Source organism: Dipodomys spectabilis, unplaced genomic scaffold (genome assembly GCF_019054845.1).
Source record: "Dipodomys spectabilis isolate Male_0828 unplaced genomic scaffold, ASM1905484v1 ptg000098l, whole genome shotgun sequence".
Taxonomy (NCBI): domain Eukaryota; kingdom Metazoa; phylum Chordata; class Mammalia; order Rodentia; family Heteromyidae; genus Dipodomys; species Dipodomys spectabilis.
Genome location: NW_024870775.1, coordinates 18,955,218 through 18,972,442, shown reverse-complemented (window position 1 = coordinate 18,972,442; position 17,225 = coordinate 18,955,218). Strand labels below are relative to the sequence as shown.

The following is a 17,225-nucleotide window of genomic DNA, read 5'->3' as shown; positions in this document are numbered from 1 at the left end:
TAAAAAAAAGGTTCCAAAGTAAATATGGAGTTCTGAAAGCAGGCTAATTTCTAGTGCAAGAACATGTTGGATGTTTGAACATGAGTAAAAGTCATCCAATACTTTCTTTGTACTAGAAATACAATGGTTAAAGGGAAAAGAGACAAATTCTTCCCTGGAAAATCTGAGTTTTAAATCCTCTAAATTATCAGACAAATGACCTACTCCACACACTAACATGTGTGGATTGGGGTATGCTTACTTTCATTTAATTGTTTTAGAATATTGAATCCTTTCATCATAAAGTGATGGCCATACATGCTTTTAAAAAAGTTTATTCAAGATCACACACAATGTAATATGTGGTTACCTAATAATTACTTTAATCTATAGATCTACATAGTTAGCATGGAGTGTTTTTTTCAGAGGGAACGATAACAGATACTGCTTTTATTTTTTGCCTCCAGAATAGTTTACCAGTACATTCACAAAATAATGCTATATTTGAATTTAATTATGTAATCTTGCACAGTACTTCTCAGCCTCTTTCTTTTTACATTCCACTAGCAATTATATCCAGTAAGTCTCAACAAATTAGGAATTAAAAAGCCCGGAGTTTGAAAGACAGATTTGATCAGTTTTCTATTACTGTGTTTTGTCATATATTGTGTTAAAACTATGAAAATTTTTAGTAGAAGTTACTATGACTTCTAAATAAACAAAAGCCATTCCCCTAGTAGTTAAAAATATTACTCTATGGTTGAGTGTGACTCTGGCTGCCTTGGTAACAGTGAAATGTGAAGATATTCAATGAAAATTTTTGAAATCAGGAGAATATTATATGTATTACAGTATAAGGTAAACAAACCAGAATAAAGGTGTTGGAATACAGAAATCAGACAAAATATAAATAAAGCCCAGGGATGTAGTAGTAAGGATATGTTGGTCAAAAGAACTGAAGAAGACCATGGGGGTGTTTGTCACCATGCACCCTGAACGCCAATAGGGGAGGTTCAGATAAGTAATCGTGGGTTTGAGGTTAGCCTGAGCCACATAGTGGGTTAAAAATAAAACAAAACAAGACAAAACTATTGAGGAAGGGACAGAAGTAAAATGAAGATTCCAGAGTAGGCAGGTCATTGAGTAATACACAAAAGGATTTATACACACATGATAGGCAAGGGTGAGAAGAAATTTTGCTGAGGAGATCCATGTATCAAAAAGTCATAGATCCAACTACTTACAGGTAATAAAAATTTAATTTTATAAAAGGCTTCTTTGGAAGCCTAGATAACAAGGACATGGTGTGCCATAAGCATGAGGGAGCACCAACAGTGAAAATTTTATGTTAATTATATCCCTTTTGGCAACTAATAGACTAAGGGACTTCTCACTCCACCTCAGTATTTGGGTCTGATACTACTCAACTGCCCTAACATGTTCTTATAGCCCAGTACTTTAAAAAAGAAAAATATTATCTTATTAACTATTTCTAACAATTTCAATTATATGGAAACAAACTAATTTTTTTCATTTTCTAATGTAAGAATGAGTTGCTAAAAGTGAACTCACTATATAAAAATCAGAACTTTAAAAATGAAACCATTAGAAGTAAAATGATTCACTTTGCAAACATTGGATTTAAAATTTTTTTTTCTGTTATCCTTGGCTCTTCGCACATTGCTATTTTCTACATAGGTATGTAGGCATTTATTCTGTCATAACTCTTGACAGAAACAAGGTTTATCTCAGTGTTTCTAGGGAATCTACTGTAACACACTTGGTATGTATTAGGCAAGAAATAATCTATACAACAGCATTTGGTATTTTTACTAGTTGCTAAAGTAATGAAAATTATGTAGCTTTCTAAAAATGGATCTCTGTCCACAGAACAACTTGAACTGTGGCACTCACTTCCCTACAGAGATCTCCACTCTAAAAGAGAAGTTCCTTCTGGATGAAAAGTAGAGCAACTATAGTAAAGGGTATATCTGTTTAAAATTTTTATTTACTAATAACTATCTAATAGACCTACATTTTTACTGGATATGTAGTGATACAGAGGGAAATTTTTAAAAGTATCAGAATAAATGCCCACAATTCTTACACATAATATGGAAAATGTTGCACAGCATTCTAAATATTTCCCCTTAGACAGTGCTTATCTCTTTATCTTTTATCTCTTTATCAGTGGTAGCATTTGGGGTTACACAACCCAGAATCCACAGCTTTCTATCACATTAGGGTTAGAGGAGAGAGCCTAAACCTGATATTCTCACTGGTCATACTCTCTTCTTCTATCAGAGCAAGACGATTATTTTTTACTCCTATGTATGTCCCACGATTACTCTTACATTCAAATGAAACAAATTCAGAGGAGTCCTTATGAAGAACAAAGAAGGCCTGGTCTGGCAATGGACTTTTACCTTTTTGAAGCTGAGGAAACAAAAGAAAAAGTAATGAGTGGGAAATCCAGAGTCAATGTTTTCTTCCTATGTTAGAACCTAAACAGGAATAATTATTTATAACTTTGTATTTCTACAAAGCCTGCTAGGGGGCTGGGAATGTGGCTTAGTGGTGAAGTGCTTGCCTATCATGCATGAAGCCCTGTGTTCGATTCCTCAGTACCACATAAACAGAAAAAGCTGGAAATGGCACTTTGGCTCCAGTAGTAGGGTGCTAGCCTTGATCAAAAGCCCAAGCCCTGAGTTCAAGCCCGGGGGCTGGCAAAGAAAGAAAGAAAAAAAAGAAAGAAAGAAAGAAAGGAAGGAAGGAAGGAAGGAAGGAAGAAAGAAAGAAAGAAAGAAAGAAAGAAAGAAAGAAAGAAAGAAAGAAAGAAAGAAGGAAGGAAGGAAGGAAGGAATGAGAGAGAGAGAGAGAGAGAGAGAGAGAGAGAGAGAGAGCCAGCAAGCAAGTCTGCTGGGTAGGGGAGCAGAGGGAGGAAGAAGTGAGTAGAGGGTCAAGGGAGGGTCAAAGGTTGGCATCAACAGTTAATGTGATTCACTGATAGTATACTTAGGCAGTATGGTCCAGAATGCCTGGATGCAGCAGTTCTGGATTATATCCCTTCTTTTGCTGTGTACTGTCCTTGGCCATGTGCCTTTATCCCCCAGGTCTCAGTTTTGAGTAATTAGCCAGTGTTCTAGCTGATTAGTTGATTCCCAACTTACATACAGAAAAATGAGTAATATAAATGATTACTAAATTTAAGCCATTATGTTTTGGGATGGCTTATTACACAGCAATAGTTGACCAATATAAAACTCCACCATAGACTTACAATGGGAATTAAATGAGATAATACTTGCAAATTATTTAGCAAGTACTTAGTATATAGTAGAACTCAGTATGAGTTACTCTTACTTTTTTTTTTTTTTGTCAGTTGTGGGGCTTGAACTCTGGGACTGGGCACTGTCCCTGAGCTCTTCAGTTCAAGGAGAACACTCTACCACTTGAGCCACAGCACCACTTTTGGTTTTCTGATGGTTAATTGGTGATAAGAGTCTCACGGACTTTTGTTGCCTGGGCTGGCTTTGAACCTTGATCCTCAGATCTCAGCCTCCTGGGTAGCTAGGATTACAGGTGTGAGACACTGGCACCTGGCAGTTACTCTTACTTTGGAGTAGTTATGTATACTAGACATTATGGTAGATAAACCTAGAAATATTTTGTTAGGGAAAATGCTGGCAACCATCCACTGCTAGTGTCTCAATGGCTACACTACTTCATAATTTTGTGTTTTTATATAATTTATCTTTTACATTAGGCTCTCGTGTTTTCTTCCTTGCTTCTAGTTCTGAGTTGTTTGTTGGTCAAGATATTTACAGACTAATATAATGGTGCCATTGACTAAATAAAAATATGCATTGAATCCTATGATTATATGTAGATTTGTGTGCTATCCATAAATATTGATACATGGACATGTTTACTGCTCTTCCTTTAGGAGACAGGCCATAAAATTGTTTTACAAAGAATTACTTACTGGAAGAACATAGTTTCTAGAGCCAAATAGAACTAACTTGAGAGACCATTATGTTTTGCAGGGCTTCTCAAACTTTAATGAAGTCGTAAATCTCCTGGAAGATTGTTTAAATGCTATTTTTTTTTTTTTTTTGTCTGTTGTGGGGACTGAACTTTGGGCCGGGGCGCTGTCCCTCGGCTCCTCAGCTCAAGGCTAGCGCTCTACCACTTGAGCCATAGCACCACTTCTGTTTTTTTCTGCTTATGTGGTGCTGAGGAATTGAACCCAGGGCCACATGCATGCAAGGCAAGAACTCTACCACTGAGCTACCTTCTCAGCCCCTAAATGCTAATTCTTACTCAGTCTAATTCAGTTGAGTGGGAGGAGAAGCTTGAAATCCTACATTTCTAACAAGCTCCCAGGTGATGCCATGCAGCAGGTGGAGACCACACTTTTAGTAGAAAAGCCATACATTATACTTCTCCCTCTTCCCTACTCTAAGAGCTAACTGGGTTTTATTTACAATAGCACAAACAAAACTCTTCCTTCAAAATACTCCAAACACACAAATATATACAGATAGAGTCAATCATGATAGTTATATAATCATATTTCTATTACCTCCACAGAGCGTTTCTTGGTGTTGGCATGTAGCCAGAAATCTGTGTCTTTTGTAGGACTCAGGTTTACCATTGACATCTTTCCATCAACACCATCACCTTACATTAAAATGATAATTATGTGAGGTAATGCAGATGAATTCACATTGCACATGAGTAATACATGCGATTTTATCTATCAATTAAAAGTAATAACAATTATAAAGGCATAAACTATCTTAGTTTAAATAAATTTAACACCTCGCAAAACAATCTTAAGGTAATAAGAAAAATAACTTTATTTACTTAGAAATATTTGTGCCCAAATGAAACTAAAGAGTCATTATTAAATAAGTACATATGTATTAAATAAGTAAATGGAACTTCTAAAATCCCTTGAAGGAAGATTAGAGGATTTGCCTCAGGTAAGGCTTTGGATTCAAAGCTCATTCTGCTTGTCCTCTCCTAAAAAAAATACCTTGAAGGGGGATGTTAGGTTTAAAAAATGTTTTCTAATAGGAATTTTGATTTTAATGGGTACTTCTCAGGTCATAAGTTTCTCCTAATATCCATAGCTATGACTATGGACAAACTTTGAGCAGAATTAAAATTATATGGTTAGGACAGCTCTTTATTAAATGTAGCCTAATTTTCATCCGAACTATTGATCTATAAAAAGAAGTAGATGAGATAGAATAAATCCTCAACAGATAGCAAAGATTTTTGCCACGAGCTTAGATTGGAAAGAACCTTTTGAAACTGCCTTATCTTTTCCATAGAATGCTCTAGATTTATCCTTACCCCCAAATTAAGAATTGAAGCTCAAAAGCTAACCAGACCTCCAAATTACCTGATTCACCTGAAGAGTATGAAGACTCATAGAAACGCAATAACACCTTGTCTGAAAGAGAATGCATAAAAGCACTTTGATGAGATACAATTTTATCAAAGGATTTATGTTCTGTATATAAATGATATTAGAGAAGATCCTTCCTTTTTATTATATAGTAATAAAGTAAAACTTATGCCTCTAAGAAAGATCTCAAAGTATGAAAATGGGCTGATGAAATCTCTATCATAGTTATTAAATATTTAAAATATTTATTACAATGGGATATTCTTTTTTAAAAAGATTACAGTTTGGTACTCTCATAACACTGGAAAGATCTAGTGGATAATTTTAGCAAGTGAGAAATGTGATTTCTCTTTCTTTATTTCACAATAGATGAACCTTTCCAAACTTCTGAGGCTTCTCAACATAAAAGATGTTCAGGCTTCCACTGCAGATGCACTGGAATTACTACAGAGCATGAAATCTACTTACTATGTTTGAGTTAATCTATTATTGATGGCTTGGTAGATTTATATTTTTAAAGAATTTTACTGAACATTATTACATAATAATAGGCACAAGGAAATACTCTACCTTTCTCTTCATCTTTTCCCAAGTCTTCAACATTGATCACATAACTTCCATCCTCCAAAACAAACCTAACACATTTATCATAGTATGTGCTCAGTGAAGCACAGGATTCTACAATAGGTGAAGTTCCTGTTGTTAAGAAAAAACAAAAAACTGTCACCAAAAACTTGCTTCCATGGACAATTCTTTGGTGAACTGTTTTTTTTTGTTGTTGTTTTTTTTGTTTTTTGTCAGTCATGGGGCTTGAACTCTGGGCCTGGGCACTGTCCCTCAGCTCTCCAGCTCAAGGCGAGTGCTCTACCACTTGAGCTACAGCGCCACTTCCGGTTTTCTGGTGGTTTATTGGAGATAGGAGTCTCACAGTCTCTCCTGCCTGGGCTGGCTTTGAACCGCGATCCTCAGATCTCAGCCTCCTGAGTAGCTAGGATTACAGGCGTGAGCCACCAGCACCCGGCTGGTGAACTGTTTTTTGAAGTGTTTCATTGAAGGATTTTCCCTTTCCAGTTTGAGCTATACTTTGTCACTGTGGGATAGACCTTTGACACAGCTTTACATAGCTCCCAGCCTGCGATGTGACACCTGAACTGAATTAAAGGTCTTCTGAATGAATGACTGTCCTAGGAGGCTATGTCAGTGTGCTTGTGGGAGGGTTTGATGGGGAGAAAGGAGGTAGTTGAATGACAGGAATTGCCTGATTATATTTCCATTTATTGGCTTACTATGGTTTAGGGAACTGTAGGAAAGAAAGTACTGTATTTTGATAGACATGGCAAATGAATGTGCTACTATATGCTATGCTCACCTGGATTTCTAACAGTCCAGGAGAATGCAGTTGTAAACCCAATCGCCCTCTGACTAAATAACAGAGACACTTAGAATAGTGTTCTTAAATGTTTTCATGTCAGAGTATATATACAAAATGCTAATATTTTTTTAAAGCCTGCCATGGTAAAATAGAGCAGATTTAGGAGTTACTAATATGGGGACTGAAAGAAAAAGTTTACTATATTTTCAAATATTATAGAATTATGCAAGAAAAATAATATATGCATATTATATATTTTATTATATATTATTTTATTATAATTATTTTTTTCTGGTCCTGGGGCTTAAACTCAGGACTTGGCACATTATTAGTGCACAGGTAAAAACAGATATTTATTGTGTATGCAAAGAAAAAAGTACATACAAACACCACTATCACCACCATTACCACCACCACCAACAACAACAACATAAATAACCTATGTTTCCAATTCCCAGAATTTGTTTAGATAAGCAGTATTTTAAGTGTTCAGGAGAGTTACACCTTTGAATTCCTCCTCTACTGCCATCCTCCTTTGGTCTATGTGTGAATGTTTAGAGTTCTGTATAAGGTATCATGTCCATATTTTAGATCTAGCTTCACAAATGAGAGGAAACGCACCATTTGTCTCTCTGAGCTTGGATCACCTCACTTAACATGATTTCTTCTAGGTCCATCCATTTCCCTGAAAATGATGTACTATTTTTTTAATGGCCATGTAAAATTCCACTGTGTGTAGGTACAACATTTTTTGGATCCACTCATCTATTGTAGGGCATCTGGGCTGTTTTCATAACTTTGCTATTGTGAATAGTACAGCAATGAACTTGACTATGCAAATATCTTTACAGTATCCTAACTTGTAACATTCTGGATAGATAGATGCCCAAGAGTGGTATGGTCATAAAGAAGTTCTATGTTTAGTTATTTGAAGAATCTCCAAACTACCTTAGAGAGTGCAATAGGGTTCCTTTTTCTCTATATTCTCCAACAACTGATGGTGGCCATCTAACTGGGGTGAGATGGCATCTCAAAGTTGCTTTGATTTGCATTTCCTTTATTGCTAGTGAATTTGGGCATTTCCTCATGTGTTTATTTGCCATTCTTACTTCTTCTGAGATGTCTTCTTTAGGTCCATTGCCCATTTGTTGATTGGTTTGTTAGTTTTGTGTGGGGTAATTTTTTGAGTTCCTTGTATATTTTGAGGAATATATATATATATATATATATATACACATACATACATACACACACATACATTTTTTGTCAGTCATAGAGGTTGAACGCAGGGCCTGGGCACTGTCCCTGAGCTCTTTTGCTCAAGGCTAGTGCTCTACCACTTTGAGCTACAGCTCCGTTTCTGGTTTTTGAGTGGTTAATTGGAGATCAGCATCTTACAGGGACTTTTCTGTTTAGGCTGGCTTTGAACACATGATCCTCAGATCTCAGTCTCCTGAGTAGCTAGAATTATAGATGTGAGCCACTGGTGCCCAGCTAAGATAAGATATTTTAATCAGTGATAATGTATATGGGATTTCAGCCCATGGGCAAGCTTTGCAAAATACTGGAATGCTAACTGTAGGATGTACATGTATTGTTAGATCAATTCTGTCACACATAGACACCACTAAATATGCACACAAGCAGCAAATGGATAGAAGTTTTTTTCCATGTACTCATAAAGACGTAGACTTGAGCTACTACTTGTAAAAGAACTTGCTAGAGTCTTGTGTCTTACCTCCTTCTTCATCTCCCCCATGAACATTGTCACTAGTTGCACACCGGGCACTTATTAAACTATGTCCTTTGTTCCTAGGTGCTGCAAAGATGGGATACTGCTCATCTGGCTGTTGATAAGCAGCTGTTTCTTTGTGCTGTCTACCTGTAGGATAAGAATAGAGGTAGGGTGGACCATAATCCTCACTCTTCAAAGATACAATGACTTTTTAGAGCCCGTCAAGGCTCCATGCTGATGTGGTACAAGATTCTAGGGCCTTGACCTTCCCAGGTCTGATGGAATCAACACATCCTGGCATATTTTTACCTGAGTAGAGCACTCAAGGAAGGAGAAAACTACTCTCCAGGGTGTCAACACTCAAAATCAACCACTAGAAACCACGTATTTTACTTCCTTTAAGTTAAAAAAAATCATTTGGAAATATTATAAACATACCTACATGAAAGTTTGTGTCTTCCATTTTCAATCAAGTAGCTCTCTTGAGCTCTTAAAAACTCTTTATATGCAGGCTGGGAAGGTGGCTCAGTGGTAGAGCGCTTGCTTTGCAGGCATGAGGCCCTGGGTTCGATTCCTTAGCACCACATAAGCAAAAAGAAAAAAGCCGGAAGTGGTGCTGTGGCTCAAGTGGTAGAGCACTAGCCTTGAGCTGAAGAGCTGAGGGACAGCGTTCAGGCCCAGAGTTCAGGCCCCATGACCAGACCCCCCCAAAAAACAAATAAAACCTCTTTATGTGTACTTTTGAAGATGGTCAATAAATAATTTATCATCTTTATTACTTTCCACAAAGAAAATGTAAGGAAAAAATACTTTAGATGTGGTATGTGAAGGCAAACAGATGCCAATCATTGCAAAAAAAACACAAAAAAAAACCAACAAAACAACAACAACAACAAAAACCCATATACTTTCTCATACCTGTTTTTTGTGAACACCTTTTGGTAGTTCTTTTCCTAAAGTTACAAGCCTTCTTTTTTATGGTCAGGCCAGAGCGCAGTCTCATATAGTACACATGGCAAATTTCTTCAGCTTGGTTTTGGGATTCTAAACAATTGGGGGAAAAAATACAACACTGTTTCATCCATTCTATCTTTATCTTTTTTATAAACCCTAAGTACAAAAGACCAAGAAATGGCAAATAGATATTTTATCAGAAACTCTTGGGACTAGTTTTGTTTCAAAAGCAGAGATTTTTAGATTTTAGAACTGTAATGTAGAGCATATACTGTATATATGTTGCACCTTCAACAGGGACTGGAGATCATGCCATCAAAAATTGATTAATGTTTTAGCGAAACACAGGAAAAGTTTACACAAATGAGAGAAAGACTTGGTATTAGTTCAGTTTGGAATTTAACAAATAAATGAGTTCAGGACATATTCTGCTGCCAAATGAGATAGGAAAATCATTTGGTCTGTAGAAAAAAATTGAATCTCAGTTTCTGTTTGTACTCTTTTCGGTCTTTATACTCACACCAATGTGGTCTATTTAAATTAAGTTCAGTTTGTTTTTCTCTCTTAAACATTTCCAGTGGTTCCCTGCTGTTCAGTGGTTCCCTCCTGTTCCCAGGATAAAGTTGATGCTCCTTTGATCTCCACAAGAGATCTTACATGGCCAGACTTAGTCAAAAAGGATTGATTTCTAATTAGTTCTGGACGTGATCCCCAGGCAAAGGTATAGGTACAATGTTTCCAGATCTTTAGTTCTCCTCAGGTGAGCTACACATTTAGATTCTTGTTGTTTTTATTATCTCTTAAAAACAAACAAACAAACTTTTAGTGCTAATGGGATTTGAATTGAGGGCCCATCCTTGGTCCTTGTTTGCTAAGCAGGTAATCTAGCACTGAATCATACCCAAAGCTTACATTTTTGCCAGGGTCTAGCCTTGGACTACAGTCCCTTTATCTTTTCCTCTTATGGAACTTGAATTGAGACGAATGCAGCACCATGCCAGGTCTCCCATTTAGATAATTGGGAAATGAGAAGGGGAAACTCTGGAGAGGGTTTGCATTAAGGTCTGTACATTGTTGGTACACAAGGTGACAGACCTGGGGGTACAGATACCTGTAGTGGATGGATATTGTTTTGGGGATTTGTGAGCTGTGAAATGTCACATCCTAGTAGAATAAGGTAGAAGAAGGAATTAAATGAGCTATTTTTGTCTTGTCTGGAACTTCAGAACAGTTTGTTTAAAAAAGGAATGAGTGTGAGATTTCTTGCGCTTTGAGTATTGGGTCATACTTGCCACAAACTGCCTAGCTACTTGATAACTTTTTCACTAGGAGTGTTTAAATAATTGCAATTTTAATATTAAGCTAAAATCTGAGCATATTGGTAGATACCTGTGATCTCAACTACTTGAGAGGTGGAGATAGGAGAATTTTGACGCAAGGCTAGCCTGGACAAAAAAGTGAGACCCTATCACAAAAACAAGCTGGGTACAGTGTAACACCACCTGTGATTCTAGCTATTTGAGAGGCCAGAATAGGATGATTATGGCCTGAGACCAGCTTGGGTAAAATAATTAAAACTATATCTGAAAAACAAACTAAAAGCAAAGAACTGTGTGTATGGCTCTGGTGATAGAGTACTTACCTAGTAAGGCCCTGATCCCCCACTCCATAAAAACGTAAAAGACTATTTTATCAGTACGATTGGAAGATCTTCATAGGTGGCAATAAAAATAATGTGCTATGGGGCTGGGGAGGTGGCTCAGTGGTAGAGCCCTTGCCTTGCATGCATGAGGCCCTGGGTTCCATTCCTCAGCACCACATAAGCAGAAAAAAAAAGCCGGAAGTGGCCCTGTGGCTCAAGTGGTAGAGCACTAGCCTTGAGCTGAAGAGCTGAGGGGCAGCGCCAGGCCCAGAGTTCAGGCCCCACGACTGGACCCCCGCCCATCTTCCCCCAAAAATGTGCTGTATTCCAGAGCCATATAAATGACTTGGGGATTATCTTTCTCTCTCCTCTGAGTGGTACGGATAAGCAGTTAGGATCACTGCACCGATAAGGAGTTAAAGTTTGGCATTAGTGCCTATTCCCACATTCTAGTACCTGTAAAGCCCTTATTTTCTGGATATAAAAAAACTCATGCTTGTTGGGAACCTGTGCCTCACGTCTGTAATTCTGCTACAGGAAAACAGACAAGAAACCAAGCAACACTCAGAGAAATAGGAGAACTCAGTTCCATTTTTGCCAGCTGGCCCAGAAGGCTTTCTACTCCAAACTCTGAGAGGAATACAATCCTTGTATCAGGAAAAGCACAGTGTTGGAGGTGTTTGAGTTTTTGTTTACCTCAACGGTTACAGTTTCTCAAAAATTATGTGCAAGCTGGTTCTGGCAATATCAAGTTGAGCTAGTTCTGATAATGGTAGGACTGAGCTACTTCTGATATAATTGATAAGGCTTTCCTTATCAATTCTATCTACTCTGGAGGATCTCCATTTAAAGCCAGGCTGGGCAGACAAATCTGTGAGACTCAATTTCTAGTTAACTAGCAAAAAGCTGGAAATGAAGTTCAAGTGGTTGAGTGCCAACCATGAGCAAAGAAGCTAAGCGAGAACATGATGCCTCAAGTTCAAGTCCCAGTACTAGCATAGAAAAAGGGAACAAAAGAGAGAAAGAGGGAAGGAAGGAAGGAAGGAAGGAAGGAAGGAAGGAAGGAAGGAAGGAGGGAGGGAGGGAGGAAGGAGGAAGGGAGGGAGCAAGGAAAGGAAGGAAGGAAGGACGGAAGGAAGGAAAGAAGGAAAGAAGGAAGGAAGGAAGAAGGGAGGGAGGGAGGAAGGAAGGAAGCCCCTTTTTTAATAAGAAGGAATATGGAAACACTTAAGTGACTTCCACCTAATCACTGTTTCTGCTCAGAGCATTTTAAGTCAGCTACAAGTAAAGGGACTATTAAATGTGATTTCCTTGAAATTCAGAAATTAGTTGAATTTTTTTTTTCTCTGCTTACCAAAACAGCATCAGTAAGCAAGAACCTCGGGAAGAACAAGAGGAGACAGAATGACATTTTTAATTACTGCCTTCTCTTTTCACCTGGAGGAGAATGAAGGACAAGGATGTACCAGGCTTACCTTCTATTTTCTCTCCAGTCCAACAGAACTCTGTTAACTCTTTTGTGTTTCTGCTCTCATATGAAAAACTGTGTATTTGCAGGATCCTTTCATAGGTGATTTTTTTTTTTCGTGGGGCTTGAATTCTGGGCCTGAGTGTTAACCCTCAGCTCTTCAGCTCAAGGTGAGCACTCTATCACTTGAGCCACTGTGCCACCTCTGGTTTTCTGGTGATTTATTGGAAATAAGAGTCTCGCAGCCTTTCCTGCCCAGGCTGGCTTTGAACTGCAACCCTCAGATCTCAGCCTTCTGAGTTGCTAGGATTACAGGCTTGAGCCATTGGCTCCTGGCTTCGTAGGTAGATATTTTTAAAGATCATAGACATAAGTCCTTTCATGTCAGAGCTATGGTTGTTACTTGACTTTATTTCCCTTTTATCTTATTCCAGATTTTAGAATCAGTTCAGTAATTCTGATTTATTTAGGGTCTAGATTGTTCAAATATCATTCTTCTCTCTTTCATCAATAATCACAAGTTATCAAAGGGCGAACAAATGCATTAGTGGTACTCACTATACATTATGTTGAAAATGAACCATACAACTTACAGGAGGGAAGAACTGAGAGAGAACAAGGGAATGGGTGACATTGCCCAAAAAGTATTGTACTCTTGGGGCTGGGAAGGTGGCTCAGTGGTAGAGCGCTTGCCTTGCATGCCTGAGGCCCTGGGTTCAATTCCTCAGCACCACATAAGCAAAAAGAAAAAAGCCAGAAGTGGCGCTGTGGCTCAAGTGGTAGAGCGCTAGCCTTGAGCTGAAGAGCTGAGGGACAGTGCCCAGGCCCAGAGTTCAGGCCCCACGACCGGACCCCCCCCCCCCAAAAAAAAAAAAAAAAAAGAATTGTACTCTTTACCTGACTTATGTAATTATACTGATCTGTAGATCACCTTTTTTTTTTTTTTTTTTTTTTTTGTCAGTCATGGAACTTGAACTCTGGGCCTGGGTACTGTCCCTCAGCTCTTCAGCTCAAGGCCAGCGCTCTACCACTTGAGCCACAGCTCCACTTCCAGTTTTCTGGTGGATAATTGGAGATAAGAGTCTCATGGAGTTTTCTGCCCTGTCTGGTTTTGAACCTTGATCCTCAGATCTCAGCCTCCTGAGTTGCTAGGATTATAGGCATGAGCCACCGGTACCCAAACTGTATATCACCTTTATAATAGCAGTACAAACTTGTGAAAATATAATCACAAGATAAGGTCATATGGTTGATACATCAAGGGATGTTAACAAGTATTTATTGAATGAAAGTGGTTTACTTTAGAACTTTGTTCATTAGGGAAAATAATTTAGTGATTTGATGACAAAGTGTGGGTAGAGCAAACTGGTTGCAATAAAAGCTATTGTTATTTATACTGTCCATAGGTTTAAGTTATCTGAGCCATTATTGTCCTGTGATGAATCAAACAAACAAAAGTTTCATATGAATGTATGTATGTATATATGGTCTGTTCAAAACCAAAGGATGCTATATTATATTATCAACCACTCTTTTTTAATGCCAGCTTTTGTAGCTTAGTGGCTTTTGTGAGGCAGCATATATAAACATTGTGTTAATGAGCATTTGATGACAAATTTAAAAATAGTGTAGAAAATGCCTAAAAATATTAATTCCTTACTTCTTAGTTTGCAAGATTTTACCAGGGATTTTTCAGCTGAGCTCTTCAGTTTGGCTGGAGAAATTTTGGAAGTTGTGTACTTCATTTTAGGCTTCATTTCTCAGGTCTCTGTTGAATTGAAATATAATATTAATTCAACTATCTCAACTTTGAAAACAAAGAGAAACAATAATGGCTAATTCCATATGAAATTGATAATTTAACCACACAGTAAACATAAAATTATTTCAGGAAAAATTGAACATAGTATTCTGAGTATACATTAATGGTAGAATATAGACATATGGGAAAGGACTGCAAAAATTCTTTAAAATTTTTTAAAATTGTTATTATAAAGGTGGTGGACAGAGTGGTTACAGTTACATAGGTCAAGTAAAGAGTTCATTTCTGTTTGGACAATGTTACCACTTTACTCACTCTCTCAGTTTTTCCCTTCTACCCCCATGCAAAAAAATCTTAAACTTTTCTTAGTAGATTTATTGTTAGTGGTAATACCAATATTGGAATTCTAGGATTTTTTTTAAAATGTCGTAGTCCTGAGGAAATAGTTATATTGATGTTAGATAAGCCTTACTATGTGCAAAAAGAGATATAAAAATACAATTAAGGAAGCCAAAGAAAATCTCTGTGATGTTAAATTTGAGTACACAATAAATGCCCAGCAATCAGTATGTGCCCATATCCTAGTTTCTAAATACTTTCCCACTAAAAAGAATGATGGCTTCGTATCTGGGTGGGTGGGAAATAATGGTGAACATGGAATATTCTGATGTGCCAGAAAGTAGTTTGTTTTTTTTTTTTTAATTAACAAAATTGCATCAAAAGCATATATGTGCTACCATGCAGGATTTCTTTTTTCTTTTTGGTCCGATCGTGGGGTCTGAACTCTGGGCCTGGGCACTGTCCCTCAGCTCTTCAGCTCAAGGCTAGCACTCTACCACTTGAGCTACAGTACCACTTTCAGCTTTTTTTTTTTTTTTCCTGCTTATGCGGTGCTGAGGAATCGAACCCAGGGCCTCATGCATGCAAGGCAAGCACTCTACCACTGAGCCACCTTCCCAGCCCTGCAGGATTTCTTACTAGCTGATTTTGATACAACATGGCTACCAAAAAGAGTAATAATGAAGCTAGAGAATGGCAGTTCATGTTTATAATCCTAGATAATCAGGAGGCTGTGATCTGAGGATCTCTGTTTGAAGCCAGCCAGGGAAGTCAAATCAAAGAGATTTTTGTCTCCAATTAACCACTAAAAAGCCAACAGTAGAGATGTGGCTCAAGTGATCGAGTGTCAGTTTTGAATGAAAAAGCCTACCAAAAGGCATGAGGCCCTAAGTTCAAACCCAGTACTGGCATAGAAAAAAAATTTTTTTTAAGAAAAAAAAGACAACAGAACAGCTAAAAACAAGAACAACCACAAAGGAGAAATAGAGAAGAAGCACAGAAAAAAAAGTAGGAATAGTCAGCAACTGTAACTGGCTCTCCTGGAGATAGAGTAGGAGAATAGCTAGAACTATAATGTCAGGCAAGGAGGTTGTAGGTGACCTTAATGATAACAAAATGGCAATACTAACCGCTAGAGGAAAACATGGGAACACTTTGATATATGGATAGTTGGCCTAAGTAAGGCTATCTTGTCCTCACCTCCATCAGATGGTGGGAACTTTTCACCCAGTTCTGAGAACTGCAAGTGTGTTGAGGGTCCTTAAGCTCCAGGAAAGTCAGTAAACTCCAGGAAACTTTTCTTCCAGAGAATTCTTGCCCTTGATTGCCCCAGATTGTTCCCCTAGCTTTCTTTGCTTTGTAGACACACTTTTGCTAGGTTTGGCTCCTCATACCAATCATGTGGTTTTTGCCTTTTATAAGCTTTGTATTAACTGCCTTTCAGGCTGTGAGTTTTTGCGGAACACAAGTTCAGACAAAGTCACAGTCATGGGCTTTGTAATGAACACTCGAATTTGACCTCTCAGAGTGTGGCACTTCTCTGTATCTTGTTAGAATTCCTGTATAACAACTTCAAGATATTAGCATAAGCAATAACTTTATGAATTAGGACCCTAATAGATCAGGAAATAATATCACGGATTACATTAAATTAAAAAGCTTCAGCATTCAGCAAATCTTAACCAACTAATTTATCTGATAGATTTAATATCTAGAACATGTTTGTTATTGTTGTTGTTGTTTCATTGTCAGTTGAGGGATTTGAAGCCCTGGGACTTGAACTCAGGACCTAAATGTTGTCCCTGAGCTCTTCTGCTCAAGGCTAGTGCTCTACCACTTTGAGTCACAGTGCCACTTCTGGTTTTCAGGTGGTTAACTGAAGATAAGAGTCTTATGGACTTTTCTGCCCAGAATGGCTTTGACCCGCAATCCTCAGATCCTGAATAACTAAGATTATAGGCATGAGCCAAAGGCGCCCAGCCAGAACATTTTTTTTATTTATGAAACTATAAAGAATTGGACACCAAAAGATCAAATAATCCAATGTAAATGAACAGATGAAATGATTGTTTTCAAGTACAAATGGCCAACAGATACAAGAAAAGGAAATGTTCAATATCTTTAGCCATCAGGGAAATATAAATCAAAACTATACTGAGATTCTATCTCATCCCTGTCAGAATGGCATCAAGAAAATAAAAAACAAATATTAGGGAGTGAAGGCAGGGAAGAAGAATAAAAGTATGTACAAACACAGGTTGGTAGAAATGAAAATAATTAGTAAAGCCATTATAAAACTATCCTATGATCCAGCTATGCCACTCCAGGGTATATATTCAAACAAATCAAAGTCAGCTTACAAGAGAGGTAGTGGCATGCCCCAATCTATTGTGGCTCTATTCATAATAGCCAGTTTATGGAATCACTGTAGATTAGATACCCATCAATGATGAGTGGGTATATATATATATACACATATATGTATGTATCACATTATCTTTACCATAACATAGTATAATAATATATATTATATAGTCATGTATAATATATAATAA

At 37.6% G+C, this 17,225-nt stretch overlaps 1 protein-coding gene across 3 annotated transcripts in view; it reads right to left on the bottom strand.

The window, feature by feature from the left end:
- Positions 1-298: 298 nt before the first annotated feature.
- The window catches only part of Il33 (interleukin 33), a 39,414-nt gene continuing 22,487 nt past the window's right edge, over positions 299-17,225 (bottom strand). For 2 of the 3 annotated variants that reach the window (XM_042686920.1, XM_042686919.1), the window contains 7 exons: positions 14,209-14,337; positions 9,424-9,549; positions 8,509-8,652; positions 5,969-6,094; positions 5,393-5,443; positions 4,565-4,662; positions 299-2,415 (listed from right to left, as the gene is read on the bottom strand). In XM_042686920.1, the coding sequence (XP_042542854.1) occupies positions 2,215-2,415; positions 4,565-4,662; positions 5,393-5,443; positions 5,969-6,094; positions 8,509-8,652; positions 9,424-9,549; positions 14,209-14,326 (864 nt within the window). In that variant the 5' untranslated portion in view covers positions 14,327-14,337 and the 3' untranslated portion in view covers positions 299-2,214. The remainder of the gene's footprint in view (positions 2,416-4,564; positions 4,663-5,392; positions 5,444-5,968; positions 6,095-8,508; positions 8,653-9,423; positions 9,550-14,208; positions 14,338-17,225) is intronic. The other variant, XM_042686921.1, reaches the window with a different exon arrangement.